Source organism: Ranitomeya imitator, chromosome 2 (genome assembly GCF_032444005.1).
Source record: "Ranitomeya imitator isolate aRanImi1 chromosome 2, aRanImi1.pri, whole genome shotgun sequence".
Taxonomy (NCBI): Eukaryota; Metazoa; Chordata; class Amphibia; order Anura; family Dendrobatidae; genus Ranitomeya; species Ranitomeya imitator.
In genome coordinates, this window is record NC_091283.1 from 784,795,480 (window position 1) to 784,816,467 (window position 20,988).

The 20,988-nt window shown below is 45.1% G+C and overlaps 1 protein-coding gene across 5 annotated transcripts in view; it reads right to left on the reverse strand.

The window, feature by feature from the left end:
* FAM13C (family with sequence similarity 13 member C) overlaps positions 1 to 20,988 on the reverse strand; it is a 286,221-nt gene that overhangs the window by 23,419 nt on the left and 241,814 nt on the right. For 3 of the 5 annotated variants that reach the window (XM_069753560.1, XM_069753559.1, XM_069753561.1), the window contains exons 7-11: positions 7,168 to 7,378; positions 5,394 to 5,532; positions 4,105 to 4,186; positions 3,220 to 3,425; positions 1,265 to 1,348 (exon numbers count right to left, since the gene is read on the reverse strand). In XM_069753560.1, the coding sequence (XP_069609661.1) occupies positions 1,265 to 1,348; positions 3,220 to 3,425; positions 4,105 to 4,186; positions 5,394 to 5,532; positions 7,168 to 7,378 (722 nt within the window). The remainder of the gene's footprint in view (positions 1 to 1,264; positions 1,349 to 3,219; positions 3,426 to 4,104; positions 4,187 to 5,393; positions 5,533 to 7,167; positions 7,379 to 20,988) is intronic. The other 2 variants (XM_069753563.1, XM_069753562.1) reach the window with 1 other exon arrangement.

The following is a 20,988-nucleotide window of genomic DNA, read 5'->3' on the forward strand; positions in this document are numbered from 1 at the left end:
CAATCCCCTAAACAAATGTATATGCACTTATAAAATCTGAACATACGGAGGCAGAGAGCCAGCTGGACAGTCACTGTCTAGATATGAAATAATACAGTCATTGATAGGAAAAATTCCACCGTCATTGACAGAATAGGGTTTTCCCGAGAATGTTCACACTTTAAGGCTACGTTCATACGTACGTCCATATTTTCGTTCCAAGTGATGTCCGTGAAAAAAACTGACCTCACATGGACAGCACTAGGACCAATGTTCTGTGAGGAGGCTTTTCAGATGAGCACATTTTTTTGCTGATAGAAAAAAAAATGTCAGCATACACTGGATTCTTTTGTATGTCGGATGAGACTCATAAATTGAAGTCTATGGGTGTGCAAAAAAAATGAAATCTGAAATCTAATATGAAGCCACCATATATCACCAGCTTGTTATGGACACCTTGGAATTTTGTAACAAATCTGTATGGGGGCTTGTAAATTGTAATAACTGCTGATGTATAAAAAACGATGCTATGCCATAAATGAGAAAGAATACAGTTGAAAATCGTCTGTTTTTTTCTGGATGAAAATCAGACCACTCATGTGAACTTATGGTGTTTTAAAAACCATGTTTGGAAAAAAACACAAAGCAGATTTTCAAACCAAAGTAGAGCATAAAATATGTGTACGGTCAAAAAGGGTTATTCCCATCTCCAAGATCCTATTCCAATATGTAGTAGGTGTAATAATAATATTAAAAAAGACCTCCAATCAGAAATGTAGTATAGTTTTTCTGGTTCGCTATGCCTCTTTCCTCATGTACAGGGCATTGCGGGACCTTAGGTATCCATGGTTATGACCTTTGAAATAGTGACAGTAGTTGTTAGTGGTTGTAACCATGGATACCTAAGGTCCTGCAGTGCCTGCACATGAGGAAAGAGACATAGTGAATCAGAAAAACTATACTACATTTCTAATTGGAGGTATACACTGATATTATTATTATTATTATTATTATTATTATACCTACTACATATTGGGATGGGATCTTGGAGACGAGAATACCCCTTTAAGTTTTTTTTGCTTGTATGCTCTCGGCGCACAGGTTTCTGCAGCAGCTAGACACATGTATAGTTTATAGAATATATGGTATTTGGGGCATCATTATTGGCAAACTTCAAGCTGTTTAATATGTAAAATTACAGAAAAAGACACAAGTTCCCCGCCTACAACATCCAACAGCAACACACATGCTGAGGCCACTACAGCTCCACAGCTCAGATACTTACTGGGCGTCCATGAATATTCTCAAAATACAGTAGGCATTTCTGGAGACTCATTTTTTCCAGATTCATTTGCTTTTTTGTCATATCCTAGTTAAAAAAGTTATTGGTATAGTTAGGAAGGATACTACGATACTAAGAATTATCAGGTTCTGTAACAGCAAATATTCTGCCACCGATTAGCTTGTCCACACGTGCTGATCGCAGAGCGTGGCCAAGCATTATATGGGTGATTGGATGACACTGGCTTGTTATTACTCAGCCGGCCTTCTTTTTATCTCACAATCTCATTTCTGTGGTATCATTACTCTATAGACTGTATCTGGTGAGGGCCAGAAGAGAACAAGTAGGGCCAGATATACGGCACTGCACATATTTCAGCCAAAAATCCACTTTTACCATTTCCATCCAATCTTTGCAAATAACATTACAAAGCCAAGGTGGGTGGATTGGTGAAAAAGTGTCCATATTCATTTAGTAGAAAAAAAAGTCATAGTTTTTTATCTCCTTTAATAATATGTTAATATTAGACATTGACCACATATTGAAAAGGATTCTGTGTGTTCTTCAAAAAGTCACTAGAGAATGGGCCAAATTCTTGTAAGGTGGTTGATCCATTAATTAGTATTGTTCAGTAGGCACAATATACTCATATAACCAGTCTGAAAGAGGTATTCCTAAATCAAGCTGTAAAGTCACACTACCAGGATAAGCCACCACTTCAGGATTTGTAAGGGAAATTAGAGACAGAGGCAGTAGTCCTCAAAAGAAAGTAAGAACAGCATCCAGTCCAGGTGAAGAAGTTGAAAAAAAAGCTTTATTCCGCCATGATGCGATACGATGTTTCGACCAGCAGTAGGCCTTTGTCGTGTACTTTGTAATACTTGCCAAAGACCTACTGCTGGTCGAAACGCCGAATCGTACCTGGATTGGACGCTGTTCTTACTTGATTGCTGCTATTTTCCAAGTGGGCTCCTTGGATATAGAGAGGGCGTCTTAACTTAGTGAGTGCCGTCAGCCTTCTTCTTATGTGTTTAGAGGCAGTAGTCCGTCTGGGAATTACTCTGAACAGCGATGTACGTGGAAATGAAGCAAACCTCCATTCAAGTGAAAGGGGTTGTGATATTGATTAAAGTATTTAGATATATTTAAAAGCATAATCTGATTCAAATAAGTGCATCCAGTACATAGGTAATAACTTATTGATAGGGCAGGGTCTGAACATTAGGATCCACAACAATAGGCAGAACGGGGAACTTTTTTCCCTTTAGATTGGAGCAGTGTGAATGCTTGACTACTCCTACATTCATCCCCTATAGCAGTGTTCCCCAACTCCGGTCCTCAAGAGCCACCAACAGGTCATGTTTTCAGGATTTCCTTAGTATTGCACAGGTCATTGAATGCTTGCCTGTCCAGGTGATGCAATTATCACCTGTGCAATACTAAGGAAAACCTGAGAACATGACCTGTTGGTGGCTCTTGAGGACCGGACTTGGGGAACACTGCCCTATAGCATGTCCAATGGGGTACGTTCGGCTTTTTCTGCATGCCCTATAGAGAATGAATAGAGCATCCGACCATCTGCTCCATTGAGAAATAATAAATGGACCAAGCTCTGGCCAGTTCCCTCCTGCTGCTCAGAGATCTTCATCAAGTTCCAAAACTACTGCACAATTCTAGTTGAAAAGACCCTCAGGTTTCTTATCAGAGGGCTTGTACTATTATTTATATATTATTTATATAAATTGGCAATAGTTGAGGCATACTTCATTATCTGCCCTCTTGGCTACTGCATACCATGCCCTTTACAAGAAATTATTAAATATATCTATATTATTAATTTTGCCTAAACTTTAACCCCAACAATCCAAGTCCAAGCATATTACACGCAGATGTGGATGTTATATGTGATGTAATACAATGAAAAGGCCACAACCATCACTCCACAATGTCTCCCGTACCTTCACATTCTCAGGAAGGTTGAGTAACTGCCTCTTCTCCTTCAGCCTCTTCCATACCGTTTCCACTGTTTCCTCTACAGAGGACATTGGTGAGCTGGTGACGTCGTGCTGCTCCACCACAATAGATGCCACCGATCTATCGTCGTAGGGTTTACTCGGTGTGGCTCTTGGCACGTTTTGGTCTTCAGACAATTTTAGCTTTAACTCTGAAATAAAGGCACATTTTATGCAGTGGAGAATAGAATGGAAATGGGAATATACTGTTTATATCGGTAGATTAAAAAAAAAAAATCTAGGGTGATTTTGCCATTTGCAGCTGCGTGGTGATTGGTGCACATTGTTTGCCTACATGGAAACCATGAAAAAAATAAATCTTCATTTTTTTGTATTTTAAGATTGGTTATAAATACTGTATATAATCAAACAATTCAACTTACAAGTTTTTGCAATAATCATAAAGTGACTGCAGGGATTTGTCATCACTTTGTTAGCAGTGAGGGTCCAACTGCTGGAACTCAAGCTGACCCTGACTTCACAGATTTGTAACAATCCTTAACGGAAATCCATCATCAGAAAATGACCTATTGTTTAAACAAGTTTTTGCATTAAATGTATTTTTTAATACCTTTTTTTTATAATCCTAATATGACTAAGAAGCCAACAAATTATTTTTTAATTTACATGTAGCACAAAAACCTGATTTAAACAACAGGCCATTTTCTGATGATAGCTTCTCTTTAATTTATCTCATGGAGAAGAAAGGGTTGGACATCCAACCAAGCAGTCTGTATGTCCGGGCAGCAGGAGCTTCTGAAGATAAGCCGATAGTTCAGGCTTTGTCTCTGTGTATGAACACAACACACTGCAGGTGAGAAAAAAAATTACCTTTTAGCTGTTTACGAGCCTTGGACAGGTCATTCAACCATTTCAGGACTTCAGGATTGGACGTTTTATCACTATGAGAAGGCTGAAGAACAGACAAAGCAAAATATCTTTAAACAGCTGAGTGAGTGGATCAAAAAAAAATGATGAATGATACTAGCCATCTCAATAAATACATTACAAGTCAATAAGAAAGCCTAAATGATACGTCTACAGGACTGGGCCATGATGAACAAAGCATGCACAATATATCTATAGACACAATATATAAAGACCAGACACATTTTAATTTCATCTTTGGTATAATATTAGCGTTCAGTGGTCAGGAAGATCCTCTTGCCTAGCACTAACCACCAGTCATGACAGAAAATAGAAAAAATTGGAGTCCGGCTCAACAGGACTGGATTTTCCTTTTCTTTTTATTTTTCAAAAGAAAATATAGTGCATACAGAAGAAAAATTTACATGATCGACATGACCCAGTCGACGCGTTTCGACTGCACTAGGCAGTCTTACTCATGAGTATGACTGCCTAGTGCGGTCGAAACGCGTCGACTGGGTCATGTCGACCATGTAAATTTTTCTTTTGTATGCACTATATTTTCTTTTGAAAAATAAAAAGAAAAGGAAAAGGAAAATCCAGTGCTGTTGAGCCGGACTCCAATTTTTTTCTATTTTCCTTGATGTGAGGCCAGGGCGAGGCCGGTGTCTGAGCCCCAAGGTGGATGAGCATAGGGGCAACTGGATGAGCTGGAATCACGTTTCTACACTAGTCATGATGTTGACGATCCCTTGGCTTGCTCTCCATCCGTATATTTGCTCTGACTCCCCATACTGTATAATTGCCTATTCCCAGTACACCAGTCCCAGTATATCTACCGCACAGGGGAAGGAATTCTTTAGTCAACCAAGGTGCTCTAAGTGAAAGCCTCTCTGAACTTTTTTCACATCCAGAGAACCTTACGACAAGGGGTTTCTTTGACCATTATATCTTCCAACTACAGGAATAAAAAACTGTTCCTCGAAAGTTTCACAGCAATGTGTCTTGGATGGTGACCATGCAAAAGTAAAACGAACAGAAACAGCAACCGATTCTGACCTTTATTGTAAATGGCAAGCACTCTATAAAGGGAGCCTGTCTCAGAGCCAGGAGGACATTATGCCAGCGCTGGAATAACAGAGGCATTCTTGTCCCTCTGACAGAGGTCACACTTGTGGAGACTTTATGATACTGTTGACTAAAGCAATCACCGTTCATACTCTGTTCCAAGAAAACAGATCCAGTACACTCACACGATAGTTCTTCTCCAGCTCGAACTTATCTTCAAATTTTCTGATCTTCTTCTTCAGGTTCTGGATTTGTTTGGTGAGTTGTATAACGGTCATGGGTTCTTTCGGATCTTCACAATTCCCTCTTGATGAACTTCTTGGCCTTTGAAGCAAACAAAATATATTTTTTTCAATTTCTAAGTAGCCATTTCAGACTAGAAAAAAGCTGAAAATATTCCAGAAGAATTCCTTTGTCGTATACAGTATAGAGTATTTCCAAATATTGGCCCTCTACGAACCTTTCAGATGACCACACACACGAGACCAATGTTGGCCAAACATGATGATTACATCAGGACTGTCAAGATATCTAAAGAGTATGGAGGTGACAATTCCCAAAAAGTAGACTCGGACATGCTGCATATGTGTCTGAAAGCAATTTATTTACGTTTTTAGATTGAGAACATAAGTAAGGTTGGACAAGATGATTTTTTGTGTGTAAGTAGGTCTGGGAAAAAAACCATCAGCTGGAAAGCAATCGACCAAAAGCTATTTAAAGGGAACCTGTCACCCCGTTTTTTGAGATTGAGCTATAAATACTGTTAAATAGGGCCTGCGCTGTGTGTTCCTATAGTGTATGTAGTGTACCCCGATTCCCCACCTATGCTGAGATATAACTTACCAAAGTCGCCGTTTTCGCCTGTCAATCAGGCTGGTCAGGTCGGGAGGGCGTGGTGACATCGCTGGTTCTTCCTCAGCTTTACGTTGGTGGCGTAGTGGCGTAGTGGTGAACAAGCAGCGCGCGATCTGCGCTGTCATCCCTTTCGTCGGTGGGGGCGGCCATCTTCCTGGGGCCGCGCGTGCGCAGATCGAGTGCTCTGCTGCACGGGGCTTCAGGAAAATGGCCGCGGGATGCCGCGCGTGCGCATTAGAGATCGCGGCGGCCATTTTCCCAAAGCCGAGTTTGCATCTCGGCTTTGGGAAAATGGCCGCCGCGATCTCTAATGCGCACGCGCGGCATCCCGCGGCCATTTTCCTGAAGCCCCGTGCAGCAGAGCACTCGATCTGCGCACGCGCGGCCCCAGGAAGATGGCCGCCCCCACCGATGCAAGGGATTACAGCGCAGATCGCGCGCTGCTTGTTCACCACTACGCCACCAACGTAAAGCTGAGGAAGAACCAGCGATGTCACCACACCCTCCCGACCTGACCAGCCTGATTGACAGGCGAAAACGGCGACTTTGGTAAGTTATTTCTCAGCATAGGTGGGGAATCGGGGTACACTACATACACTATAGGAACACACAGCGCAGGCCCTATTTAACAGTATTTATAGCTCAATCTCAAAAAAGGGGTGACAGGTTCCCTTTAAGGTGTTTGGCCCAAGTTTACATCCATAACTGTGATGAGAGTAGAAGACGTTAGTAGTTCTCTACACTAATCATTGAAGAACAAGAACTAAAGAAAAACTAATTTTTTTTATATAAAAAGGTTATTTACTTTGGGAAGTCCATTTCTTGTTATAATGGTCGTCTAATGATAATCTGATCAAAAGAGTCCAACAACTGGGACATCAGCGATCAGCAGTGATCTGGCGGGAAGTATCAAGAGTTTTGTTTTCCCGGTAACTAAAATTAATCTATACATCGGCCAGACATGTCGGGTCCTCCACAATGTGAAATGCACTTTGTAGCACTTCTCCACTTTGGCCAAGGGATGGGTGGTCCCAAAGTGGTGATCCACCATATATTATCACGATCATAGACAGCACCATTAGAAAACACATAATGACTACGTACATCATGAATTGCTGAGCGCTTGGTGGAGACGGGGCAGACTCAGGGTCCAAATTATATCTCTGGCTATGACTGAAGATGGAGCAGCGTGGGGACAACAATGGATTGTCTCCATCAGTGATGTGGAACAGAAGACGGCTGGTCCCGAAGCTTCGGCTATCATCGGCCACAAGGTCTGCTTCGCTCTGTAACTCTCTATGAACTGACACTGGCTCTAAAATCAAAAGGAGAAAAAACAGTCACACATAGAAATGTATATTCCTATCACCAAGTGCTTTTTAGTCTCAGACACAGATCAAATCTACTAGTAGCTCTGATGTGTATACACATTAATGGATTATTATCTAAGCAACCAGATGGTTCAATTACTTGTGGTCAATGAAATGCAATGTCTCCTGCTCCATAAGCAAAACACAGGCTTAAAGGAGTGAAAGGGTTAATCCCATCTCCAAGATGCTATCTATCCTACTATGTAGCAGGTGTAATAATAATAATAGCAAATACCTCCAAATAGGAATGTAGTATAGTTCTTCTGAACCCCATGTGCAGGGCAATGCAGTAGCTTAGGTATCCATGGTTACAACCACTCATATAGTGACAGTTAGTAGTTGATAGTGATTGTAACCATGGATACCTAAGCGAATCAGAAGAACTATACTACATTTCTAATTGAAGGTCTTAGCTAATATTACTGATATTACACCTACTACATATTGGCATAGGATCTTGGAGATGGGACTAGCACTTTAAGCATTGCCTGTCACTTCTCCATTGAGAGTCGCTACTTACATGACGCCCAGCAGCCACTTGCCAGGTATCATGTACACTTCATATTCAAATCTATAGTGCACGTTATACATGATATCTGCTGGGTGTGTGAAGACCTGGCAAACGGAGGAACACAGGTGCTAGATAAGCTCTTTAAAGGGAAGGTGCCACCAGTTTTCTTGTATTTTGATTTTTTGTGAAATTAAGCTTAACCCCTTAGTGACCGAGCCAAATTTTTGAAATCTGACCAGTGTCACTTTATGTGGTAATAACTCTGCAACGCTTCAACAAATCCCAGTGATTTTGAGATTGTTTTTTCGTGACACATTATACTTTATGATAATGGCAAATTTTGTTCAACATTTTTTGTGTTTATTTATAAAAAATATCAAAAATTTGAGAAAAATGTTAAAAAATTAGCAATTTTCTAAATTTGAATGATTATCCCTTTAATCCAGATAGTCATACAACAGCAAACCATTAATAAATAACATTTCCCACATGTCTGCTTTACATCAGCACCATTTGTAAAATGTTATTTTATTTTGTTAGCATTTTAGGAGGTTTAAAAATGTAGCAGCAATTTTTCATTTTTTCAAAGAAATTTACAAAATTTATTTTTTTAGGGACTTATCCATGTTTGAAGTGACTTTAGGGGTCCCATATATTGGGAAACCCACAAACGTGATACCATTTTAAAAACAGCACCCCTAAACATATTGAAAACTGCTGTCAGGTAGTTTATTAACCCTTCAGGTGCTTTACAGGAATTAATGCAAAGTGGTATGACAGAAATGAAAATGTGTATTTTTACCACCTAAATGTTGCTAACTTCTAAACAGATTACTACAGCCGTCAGACTCTAAGGCCACTATTTGGTCATGAATTGCCATGGCAAACATCAGAACAACAAAATCATGATCTGAGGGCACCAATTGTGACAAAGAAGAAGCCCCCACACTCTGTTAACCATTTATAATGATGTAGTCACTATTGACAGCAGCATCTAAGGGGTTAAACAGATTTAGATGGTGCAAATACTGATCGTGGCTGGTACAGCAAGTTGTCAGCTATAGTGTACAACCGACAGATGCTGGATTGTCATCTGTATGGGGAGGCTATTCTCTTATATCTCAGGTCAGTTAAAAGACGTATTGGCGGTCATTAAGGGGTTAAAATAGTAATTAAAATGTATTAATGCAATGTTTGCACTGTTTGCAAACATTTCTATATGAAAAATATTATATATTTTTCTACAAATATACATATTTACCACTAGGGGGAGCATTTTCCGTTTTAGACCTCAAGCAGCTATAGTAAGATTTAGCAGCTCTGCCCCAGGGATATTAGAGCACCCAAAAGGGGAGGGAAATGGTGATGTCAGCAGTTACTGCTCCAACAGTAAGAATGAAGAGCAGCATCACAGGGCAGAGCCATTTTGTGTGTGACTGCCCTGTGACCTGCTATCACCAGCAGTTACTGCAGCGGAGTCACAGCTAGTTTACAGAGGAGCAGAACACAGTGGGCTCAGCAGAATCTGGACCCAAGAAGAGTGAAGACATGTGGTGTGAATGGAGCAGCATTAGGAGCTGTGTGGGAGCTCCAGCTCTGCAGTGAATAGCCAGGCATTATGGAGGGAGGGGAGAGATGCATTGTATGGCTAAGGCCGGGGTCACACTAGACCGCAATACGGACGAGTGCAATGCGATAAAAAATCGCATAGCACTCGTCCCAATGTTAATCAATGGGGCAGCTCCCATCATCCGATATTTTCTCGGCCGTATTCAGGATCCGAGTGAAATCGCTGCATGCTGCGATTGTCAGCGTTTCTCGGCCGAGAATCGCCAATGAAAGTCTATGGGGGTGAGAAAAAATAGCACAGCACACGGACCATCAGTGTGACGTGCGAGAAATTCTCAGGCATTGGGCAGGTGACAGGAAAGGCTCAGCCATTATTTGCTCATTTTGCAAGTGTGTGAGAAAATCTCACCATACGGATGTCACACGGATGCCAAACGGATCATTGGATGCGAGAAAATCGCATCCTCGCACTGCACACGGATCACTGTTTTGGTAACATTTGTGCGATTCTCGTCCGTCAAAAACGGACCGTTTTTTATACGTTGTGTGTGTCCCCGGCCTAAGAGTGACTGATGGGAGAGAAAGAGACGTGAAGTATGATGAGTGAGACACATATGGAGTGTGATGGGGAGACACACCTTGAGGCTGTGTGCACACGTTCAGGATTTTTCGCATTTTTTTGCGTTTCTTCGCTATAAAAATGTGATAAACAATTTAAAAATGCATACATATGCATCCCATCATTTATAATGCATTCCGCATTTTTTGTGCATATGTTGCGCTTTTTCTGGGGGAAAAACGCATCGCAGTAAAAAACGCAACATGTTCTGCGCATGTCGTGTCTCCTCCTTTGATGTGGGCTCCGGCGGTGAGCCCACATCAAAGTCACGACATGTTGGCTGTTTTGTACAGCTGACATGTGCGCGCAATAGCGGCAGGTGAAATTGCTATTCACCCGCCGCTATTAACCTGTTAAATGCCGCTGTCAAATGCTGACAGCGGCATTTAACTACCGCTTCCTACACATATTTAGTATCGCCGCGTTCAGAATCGCCCAATCTGTCAATAAAAAAAAACATGACTGACATGTGCCCGCAATAGCGGCGGGTGAGATCGCGATTCAACCGTTCCTCTGTATGTGTTTTCCGTCCGGCGGAAACGCTGTTTTGACGGATCCTGCAAAAAACGGATGAAACGTGTGGCCATCCGGCGCTAATACAACTCAATGAGAAAATAACGGATCCGGCGAAAAAAAACTGATCTGGCAGAAAAAAAAGTAAATTGTGGAAAAAAACGGATCTGGCGTGAAAAAACGGATCCGGCGGAAAAAACTGATCTGGCAGAAAAAAAGGAACTTGTGGAAAAAAACGGATCCGGCGGAAAAAAACGGATCCGATGGAAAAAAAACTGATCTGGCAGAAAAAAAAGGAAATTGTGGAAAAAAACGGATAAGGCGGAAAAAAACGGATAAGGCGGAAAAAAATGGATCTGGGGGGAAAAAACGGATCCGGTGAAAAAAACTGATCTGGCAGAAAAAAAAGGAACTTGTGGAAAAAAACGGATCCAGCAGGAAAAAACGGATCCGGTGGGAAAAAACGGATCCGGCGGAAAAAAACTGATCCGGCGGGAAAAAATGGATCCGGTGGAAAAAACGGATCTGGCGGAAAAAAACGGATTCTGCAAATGTGCTCGCAGGATGCGTTTTTTCCCCATAAACTTGTATTAGCGACAGATCGTGACGGATGGCCACACGTCGCGTCCGTCGTGCAACGGATCCATCGTGTTTTGGCGGACCGTCGGCATGAAAAAACGTTCAAGTGAACTTTTTTTGTCCAGCGCGTGCGCCATTTTCTACCGCGCATGCGCTGCCAAAACTCCGCCCCCTCCTTCCAGACTTCAGAATGGGCAGTGGATGTGTTGAAAAACTGCATCCGCTGCCCACGTTAGGCACAAATTTCACAACGTGCGTCGGTACGTCGGCCCGACGCATAGCGACGGACTCGTACCGACGCAAGTGTGAAAGAGGCCTTTATGAGGGTTGAATTAAAAAAAAAAAAAAAAAAACGCGTGGGCGCCCGTGCAATTTTCTGCGCCAGAGGGGGAAAGCCAACGGCCGGGGGCCAATATCTGTAGCCTGCTATGAATATCAGCCCGCAGCTGTCTGTATAGCCTTTACTGGCTATTAAAATAGGGGGACCCCCCCCAAAAAAATTGCGTGGGGTCCCCCTATATTTTATAGCCAGAAAGGCTACGCAGACAGCTGCAGGCTGATATTCATAGCCTAGAGAGGGGCCATGGATATTGCCCCCCCCCCCCAGGCTACAAATACCAGTCCGCAGCCGCCCCAGAAATGGCGCATCTGTAAGATGCGCCAATTCCGGCACTTAGCCCCTCTCTTCCCACTCCCGTGTAGCGGTGGGATATGGGGTAATGAAGGGTTAATGTCACCTTGCTATTGTAAGGTGACATTAAGCCGGGTTAATAACGGAGAGGCGTCAATAAGACGCCTATCCGTTATTAATCCAATAGTAAGAAAGGGTTAAAAAAACACGCACACATTAGGAAAAAAGTATTTTAATATTCTTCATTTCACCATACTTACCATACTTCAGCGCCTGCAAAAAACGTAAAATAATAAACCGTATACTACCTGTCCGCCGTAGTCCAATTAATATCGAGTGTCCCACGACGATCTCCCCTATAGAACAGTGACATCGGGTGATGTCACCGCTCTATAGGACCCTCAGTGACACACTGACAGGAGACAATGGCTCCTGCAGTGCATCACTGAGAGGTTACCTTAGGACAAGGTCTCACTTTATGGCAATTGCTGCCTGGGAAAATTTCTCATACAGCAATGGCATAAAGTGAGACTAGGGACTTTTTTTTTTTACAGTGGCGGAGGAATACAGTGGTGGAAGGATACCTTCCTGCTATCATTGTGTTCCTGGAGCCCCTAGAGAGCAGTCGCATTATCTGATGCTGCTGCTCTCCACAGGAGATTATCGTGGGACACTCGTGGATTTCTGCGGACAGGGAGTATATTGGTTGTTTGTTTTTTTAATATTTTTTTTACAGATGACACTGGCTTCGGGGAACAAAGTGACAAGTAATGGTGAGTATGAACTCTATGTTTAATGTACTGTATGTCTATATGTATGTAATGTATTGTATGTAGCATGTATGTAGCATGTATGTATGGAGTATTTTTTTTTTTCATTCAACACATTAGCCGGATGATGGGACTATTACTGTCCCATAATTGGCTAATGTGTCAATCACTGTCATTGTAGCAGGCATCGTCCGATGGGACTTGTTGTCCCATCGGACGATGCTTGCATACACGCATAGAGACCCCCCACGCCGCACAGAGACCCCCCACGCCGCACAGAGACCCCCCCACGCCGCACAGAGACCCCCCCACGCCGCACAGAGATCCCCCACGCCGCACAGAGATCCCCCACGCCACACAGAGATCCCCCACGCCGCACAGAGACCCCCCCACGCCGCAGAGACCCCCCCACGCCGCACAGAGACCCCCCACGCCGCACAGAGACCCCCCACGCCACACAGAGATCCCCCCACGCCGCACAGAGACCCCCCCACGCCGCACAGAGACCTCCCCACGCCGCACAGAGATCCCCCACGCCGCACAGAGACCCCCGCACGCCGCAGAGACCCCCCATGCCGCACAGAGACCCCCGCACGCCGCAGAAACCCCCCCATGCCGCACAGAGATCCCCCACGCCGCACAGAGACCCCTCCACGCCGCACAGAGATCCCCCCACGCCGCACAGAGACCCCCCCACGCCGCACAGAGACCCCCCCACGCCGCACAGAGACCCCGCCACGCCGCACAGAGATCCCCGACGCCGTACAGAGATCCCCCCACGTCGCACAGAGACCCCCCCACGCTGCACAGAGACCTCCCCACGCCGCACAGAGATCCCCCACGCCGCAGACCCCCGCACGCCGCAGAGATCCCCCATGCCGCACAGAGACCCCCGCACGCCGCAGAGACCCCCCCATGCCGCAGAGATCCCCCCACGCCGCACAGAGACCCCCCCACGCCGCACAGAGACCCCCCCACGCCGCACAGAGACCCCCGCACGCCGCAGAGACCCCCCACGCCGCACAGAGAGGGAGAGCGACACAGGGGGAGAGTGCAGTTTACCGGAGATCACTGGGACTCTGTGCAAGTGGGGAGGCGGAGACAGAGCAGGGGGAAGCACACGGCAGCGTGTGAGAGCAGAAGATGTCTGCCCAGAACCTGCAGTGCCTGGAGTACAGAGGAGCAGTAAGTGCTTCTTCTCTCCTGTGATAGAGAGCAAGTGGAGCTCGGCACATAGCACTGGGCTCTAATAAAATGGCAGCTAGTCACACCTACAGCAGTGAGTTGTGCAGCCCACAGAGGCGTTCCCAGCTTACTGCTAATGCTGCTACAATGTTACAGATAGGGTCCGAGCCGGTCTATTATCTCCTATATCCATGGGGTGCCGTAATCTGACACTGATAGTGACGTGCTACTGCTGCAAAACCAAGATGTCAGCCCCCAGTGCATTCTTTCTACTCATATATCACACAAAATCTGTTTTACATGCATTCAAATCTGGGTTATAACAGCATGTTATGCTACATTACATTGATTAATTAATGATCTACAAACGCGGTACCTTCCCTTTAAGGCTTTTTTGGCAACTTTGAAATCCCAGTGTGTTACAGCAGCTGCAGCACTGGGTACATTTTTATAAGCAAGTCCAATATTCGTAACATATAAATATTATAACATTATAAATATATATAACAATTGTAAGATTGCTCTCACTAAGTGTATTGGGGGACACTCGATTGGCACAGGATTAACGTAGTCAGGCATGATTTTTCGCTTAAACACAGTCTATACGGTTTATTAAAGTGTCATAAACCGGGTTATGCACAGTTCACATTTACATTTCTTAGAAACACAACAGGCACCAACTGGTGATATTAACTTGCAGCTTTATCTTAACACTTCATTTACGGCTTTGACTCACGGACACTAAACATGCTGGACCTCTCACTTCGCCCAGTTACCATGGGTGTCTGTACGCCGTACACTTCACCAATGTCCCAAGTCACATACAGCGTATATGACACTGGGTCGCGGTCCCTAAACACGCCGAACCTCACTCCGTTCAGTCACCGTGGGAGACCACACAATTCATAGAATATTACAAGCACCAACAGTCTGTAGAGGTACCTGACGGGAGCTCCTGCTCCACCTGCTGACTCCTTGTCAGTCCACTCCTCCGGGAAAGCTGCCTCACAGGGATCACTAACTTGCCTGGGCGGCATATCCCAGTCAGTCCAGAATCAGAGTCTTACTGTGCGCTATTCAGGGATCCGGTTCTACTCCCAGAACCTCCCAACACACCAGCATGAGCTCTTCAGGAAACCTACTCCCAGGACTTCCAACACAAGTTGCCCAGTGTGCTATTCAGGATTCCTACTCCCAGGAAATCCAACACACTGGCATCCCCTCCTCACATGAACCGTACATGTGACCTGTTCAGGTGCTATTCAGGACCTCGTCCAACACCCCAGGTGTTGTGATAAGGTAATTCAGTACCACAATGGACATAGAAGTCAGAGCACATACAGTGATCTGACAATAACCCAAAAACATAGAACGAGCTCTGAGACGTGGGAACTCTGCTGACCGCAATCCCTAATCCTCTCCAACCACACTAGAGGCAGCCGTGGATTGCGCCTAACGCTCCCTATGCAACTCGGCACAGCCTGAGAAACTAGCTAGCCTGAAGAGAGAAAATAAGCCTACCTTGCCTCAGAGAAATACCCCAAAGGAAAAGGCAGCCCCCCACATATAATGACTGTGAGTTAAGATGAAAAGACAAACGTAGAGATGAAATAGATTTAGCAAAGTGAGGCCCGACTTTCTGAACAGAGTGAGGATAGGAAAGGTAACTTTGCGGTCAACACAAAACCCTACAAACAACCACGCAAAGGGGGCAAAAAGACCCTCCGTACCGACTAACGGCACGAAGGTACACCCTCTGCGTCCCAGAGCTTCCAGCAAGCAAGAAAAAAACAAATACGCAAGCTGGACAGAAAAAAAACAGCAAACAAAATAACAAAAGCGGAACTTAGCTATGCAGAGCATCAGGCCACAGGAACGATCCAGGAGGAAGCAAGTCCTATACTAGAACATTGACTGGAGGCCAGGATCAGAGCACCAGGTGGAGTTAAATAGAGCAGCACTTAACGACTTCACCACATCACCTGAGGAAGGAAACTCAGAAGCCGCAGTACCACTCTCCTCCACCAACGGAAGCTCACAGACAGAATCAGCCGAAGTACCACTTGTGACCACAGGAGGGAGCTCTGCCACAGAATTCACAACAGTACCCCCCCCCTTGAGGAGGGGTCACCGAACCCTCACCAGAGCCCCCAGGACGACCAGGATGAGCCATATGAAAGGCACGAACAAGATCAGGAGCATGGACATCAGAGGCAAAGACCCAGGAATTATCTTCCTGAGCATAACCCTTCCACTTAACCAGATACTGGAGTTTCCGTCTCGAAACACGAGAATCCAAAATCTTCTCCACAATATACTCCAACTCCCCCTCCACCAAAACCGGGGCAGGAGGATCAACAGATGGAACCATAGGTGCCACGTATCTCCGCAACAATGACCTATGGAATACGTTATGGATGGAAAAAGAATCTGGAAGGGTCAAACGAAAAGACACAGGATTAAGAACCTCAGATATCCTATATGGACCAATGAAACGAGGCTTAAATTTAGGAGAGGAAACCTTCATAGGAATATGACGAGATGACAACCAAACCAAATCCCCAACACGAAGTCGGGGACCCACACAGCGTCTGCGATTAGCAAAACGTTGAGCCTTCTCCTGGGACAAGGTCAAATTGTCCACTACATGAGTCCAGATCTGCTGCAACCTGTCCACCACAGTATCCACACCAGGACAGTCCGAAGACTCAACCTGCCCTGAAGAGAAACGAGGATGGAACCCAGAGTTGCAGAAAAACGGCGAAACCAAGGTAGCCGAGCTAGCCCGATTATTAAGGGCGAACTCAGCCAAAGGCAAAAAGGACACCCAGTCATCCTGATCAGCAGAAACAAAGCATCTCAGATATGTTTCCAAGGTCTGATTGGTTCGTTCGGTCTGGCCATTAGTCTGAGGATGGAAAGCCGAGGAAAAAGACAAGTCAATGCCCATCCTAGCACAAAAGGCTCGCCAAAACCTCGAAACAAACTGGGAACCTCTGTCAGAAACGATATTCTCCGGAATGCCATGTAAATGAACCACATGCTGGAAGAACAATGGCACCAAATCAGAGGAGGAAGGTAATTTAGACAAGGGTACCAAATGGACCATCTTAGAGAAGCGATCACAAACCACCCAAATGACTGACATTTTTTGAGAGACGGGAAGATCTGAAATAAAATCCATAGAGATATGTGTCCAAGGCCTCTTCGGGACCGGCAAGGGCAAAAGCAACCCACTGGCACGAGAACAGCAGGGCTTAGCCCGAGCACAAATCCCACAGGACTGCACAAAAGAACGCACATCCCGTGACAGAGATGGCCACCAAAAGGATCTAGCCACTAACTCTCTGGTACCAAAGATTCCAGGATGACCAGCCAACACCGAACAAGGAACCTCAGAGATAACTCTATTCGTCCCCCTATCAGGGACAAACAGTTTCTCCGCTGGGCAACGATCAGGTTTATTAGCCTGAAATTTTTGCAGCACCCGCCGCAAATCAGGGGAGATGGCAGACACAATTACTCCCTCTTTGAGAATACCCGCCGGCTCAGATAAACCCGGAGAGTCGGGCACAAAACTCCTAGACAGAGCATCCGCCTTCACATTTTTAGAGCCCGGAAGGTACGAAACCACAAAGTCAAAATGGGAGAAAAACAGCGACCAGCGAGCCTGTCTAGGATTCAACCGTTTGGCAGACTCGAGATAAGTCAAGTTCTTATGATCAGTCAAGACCACCACGCGATGCTTAGCTCCTTCAAGCCAATGACGCCACTCCTCGAATGCCCACTTCATGGCCAGCAACTCTCGATTGCCAACATCATAATTTCGCTCAGCAGGCGAAAACTTCCTGGAAAAGAAGGCGCATGGTTTCATCACCGAGCAATCAGAACTTCTCTGCGACAAAACAGCCCCCGCTCCAATTTCAGAAGCATCAACCTCGACCTGGAACGGAAGCGAAACATCTGGTTGACATAACACAGGGGCAGAAGAAAAACGACGCTTCAACTCTTGAAAAGCTTCCACAGCAGCAGAAGACCAATTGACCACATCAGCACCCTTCTTGGTCAAATCGGTCAATGGTTTAGCAATACTAGAAAAATTGCAGATGAAGCGACGATAAAAATTAGCAAAGCCCAGGAACTTTTGCAGACTCTTCAGAGAAGTCGGCTGAGTCCAATCATGGATGGCCTGGACCTTAACAGGATCCATCTCGATAGTAGAAGGGGAAAAAATGAACCCCAAAAATGAAACCTTCTGAACACCAAAGAGACACTTTGATCCCTTCACAAACAAAGAATTAGCACGCAGGACCTGGAACACCATTCTGACCTGCTTCACATGAGACTCCCAATCATCCGAGAAGACCAAAATATCATCCGAGTACACAATCAGGAATTTATCCAGGTACTCTCGGAAGATGTCATGCATAAAGGACTGAAACACTGATGGAGCATTGGCAAGTCCGAATGGCATAACTAGGTATTCAAAATGGCCCTCGGGCGTATTAAATGCAGTTTTCCATTCATCGCCTCGCTTTATACGCACAAGATTATATGCACCACGAAGATCTATCTTGGTGAACCAACTAGCCCCCTTAATCCGAGCAAACAAATCAGATAACAGCGGCAAGGGGTACTGAAATTTGACCGTGATCTTATTTAGAAGGCGGTAATCTATACAAGGTCTCAGCGAACCATCCTTCTTGGCCACAAAAAAGAACCCCGCTCCCAATGGCGACGATGACGGGCGAACATGCCCCTTCTCCAAGGACTCCTTCACGTAACTCCGCATAGCGGCGTGCTCAGGTACAGATAAATTAAACAGTCGACCTTTTGGAAATTTACTACCAGGAATCAAATCGATAGCACAATCACAATCCCTATGCAGAGGTAGGGCATCGCACTTGGGCTCATCAAATACATCCCGGTAATCAGACAAGAACTCTGGGACCTCAGAAGGGGTGGATGATGAAATAGACAGGAATGGGACATCACCATGTACCCCCTGACAACTCCAGCTGGACACAGACATGGATTTCCAATCTAATACTGGATTATGGACCTGTAGCCATGGCAACCCCAACACGACAACATCATGCAGATTATGCAACACCAGAAAGCGAATATCCTCCTGATGTGCAGGAGCCATGCACATGGTCAGCTGGGTCCAGTACTGAGGCTTATTCTTGGCCAAAGGCGTAGCATCAATTCCTCTCAATGGAATAGGACACTGCAAGGGCTCCAAGAAAAACCCACAACGCCTGGCATACTCCAAGTCCATCAAATTCAGGGCAGCGCCTGAATCCACAAATGCCATGACAGAATAGGATGACAAAGAGCAGATCAAAGTAACGGACAAAAGAAATTTTGACTGTACTGTACCAATGGTGGCAGACCTAGTGAACCGCTTAGTGCGTTTAGGACAATCAGAGATAGCATGAGTGGAATCACCACAGTAGAAACACAGCCCATTCTGACGTCTGTGTTCTTGCCGTTCAACTCTGGTCAAAGTCCTATCGCACTGCATAGGCTCAGGTTTATGCTCAGATAATACCGCCAAATGGTGCACAGATTTACGCTCACGCAAGCGTCGACCGATCTGAATGGCCAAAGACATAGACTCATTTAGGCCCACAGGCATAGGAAATCCCACCATGACATCCTTAAGGGCTTCAGAGAGACCCTTTCTGAAAATAGCTGCGAGCGCACCTTCATTCCATTGAGTGAGCACGTACCACCTTCTAAATTTCTGACAGTAAATCTCAATCTCATCCGGACCCTGACACAGAGCCAGCAAATTTTTCTCTGCCTGATCCACCGAATTAGGTTCATCGTACAGCAATCCGAGCGCCAGGAAAAACGCATCAATATTACTTAATGCAGGATCTCCTGGCGCAAGGGAAAATGCCCAGTCTTGAGGGTCGCCACGCAAAAAAGAAATAATAATTCTCACTTGTTGAACTGGGTCACCAGAGGAGCGAGGTTTCAAGGCCAGAAACAGTTTGCAATTATTTTTTAAATTCACAAACTTGGCTCTATCACCATAAAACAAATCAGGAATAGGAATTCTTGGTTCTAACATAGGCTTCTGAACCACCAAATCTTGAATCTTTTGTACATTTATAACGAGATTATCCATTGAAGAGCACAGACCCTGAATGTCCATGTCCACACCTGTGTCCTGAACCACCCAAATGTCTAGGGGGAAAAAAAGGCAAAACACAGTGTAAAGAAAAAAAAATGGTCTCAGAACTTCTTTTTTCCCTCTATTGGGAATCATTAGTACTTTGGGCCTCCAGTACTGTTATGATAAGGTAATTCAGTACCACAATGGACATAGAAGTCAGAGCACATACAGTGATCTGACAATAACCCAAAAACATAGAACGAGCTCTGAGACGTGGAACTCTGTTGACCGCAATCCCTAATCCTCTCCAACCACACTAGAGGCAGCCGTGGATTGCGCCTAACGCTCCCAATGCAACTCGGCACAGCCTGAGAAACTAGCTAGCCTGAAGAGAGAAAATAAGCCTACCTTGCCTCAGAGAAATACCCCAAAGGAAAAGGCAGCCCCCCACATATAATGACTGTGAGTTAAGATGAAAAGACAAACGTAGAGATGAAATAGATTTAGCAAAGTGAGGCCCGACTTTCTGAACAGAGCGAGGATAGGAAAGGTAACTTTGCGGTCAACACAAAACCCTACAAACAACCACGCAAAGGGGGCAAAAAGACCCTCCGTACCGACTAACGGCACGGAGGTACACCCTCTGCGTCCCAGAGCTTCCAGCAAGCAAGAAAAAACCAAATACGCAAGCTGGACAGAAAAAAACAGCAAACAAAATAACAAAAGCGGAACTTAGCTATGCAGAGCAGCAGGCCACAGGAACGATCCAGGAGGAAGCAAGTCCTATACTAGAACATTGACTGGAGGCAAGGATCAGAGCACCAGGTGGAGTTAAATAGAGCAGCACCTAACGACTTCACCACATCACCTGAGGAAGGAAACTCAGAAGCTGCAGTACCACTCTCCTCCACCAACGGAAGCTCACAGACAGAATCAGCCGAAGTACTACTTGTGACCACAGGAGGGAGCTCTGCCACAGAATTCACAACACCCAGGCATATGACCTGTCCAGGTACTATTCAGGACATCAGTCCAATACCCCAGGCATATG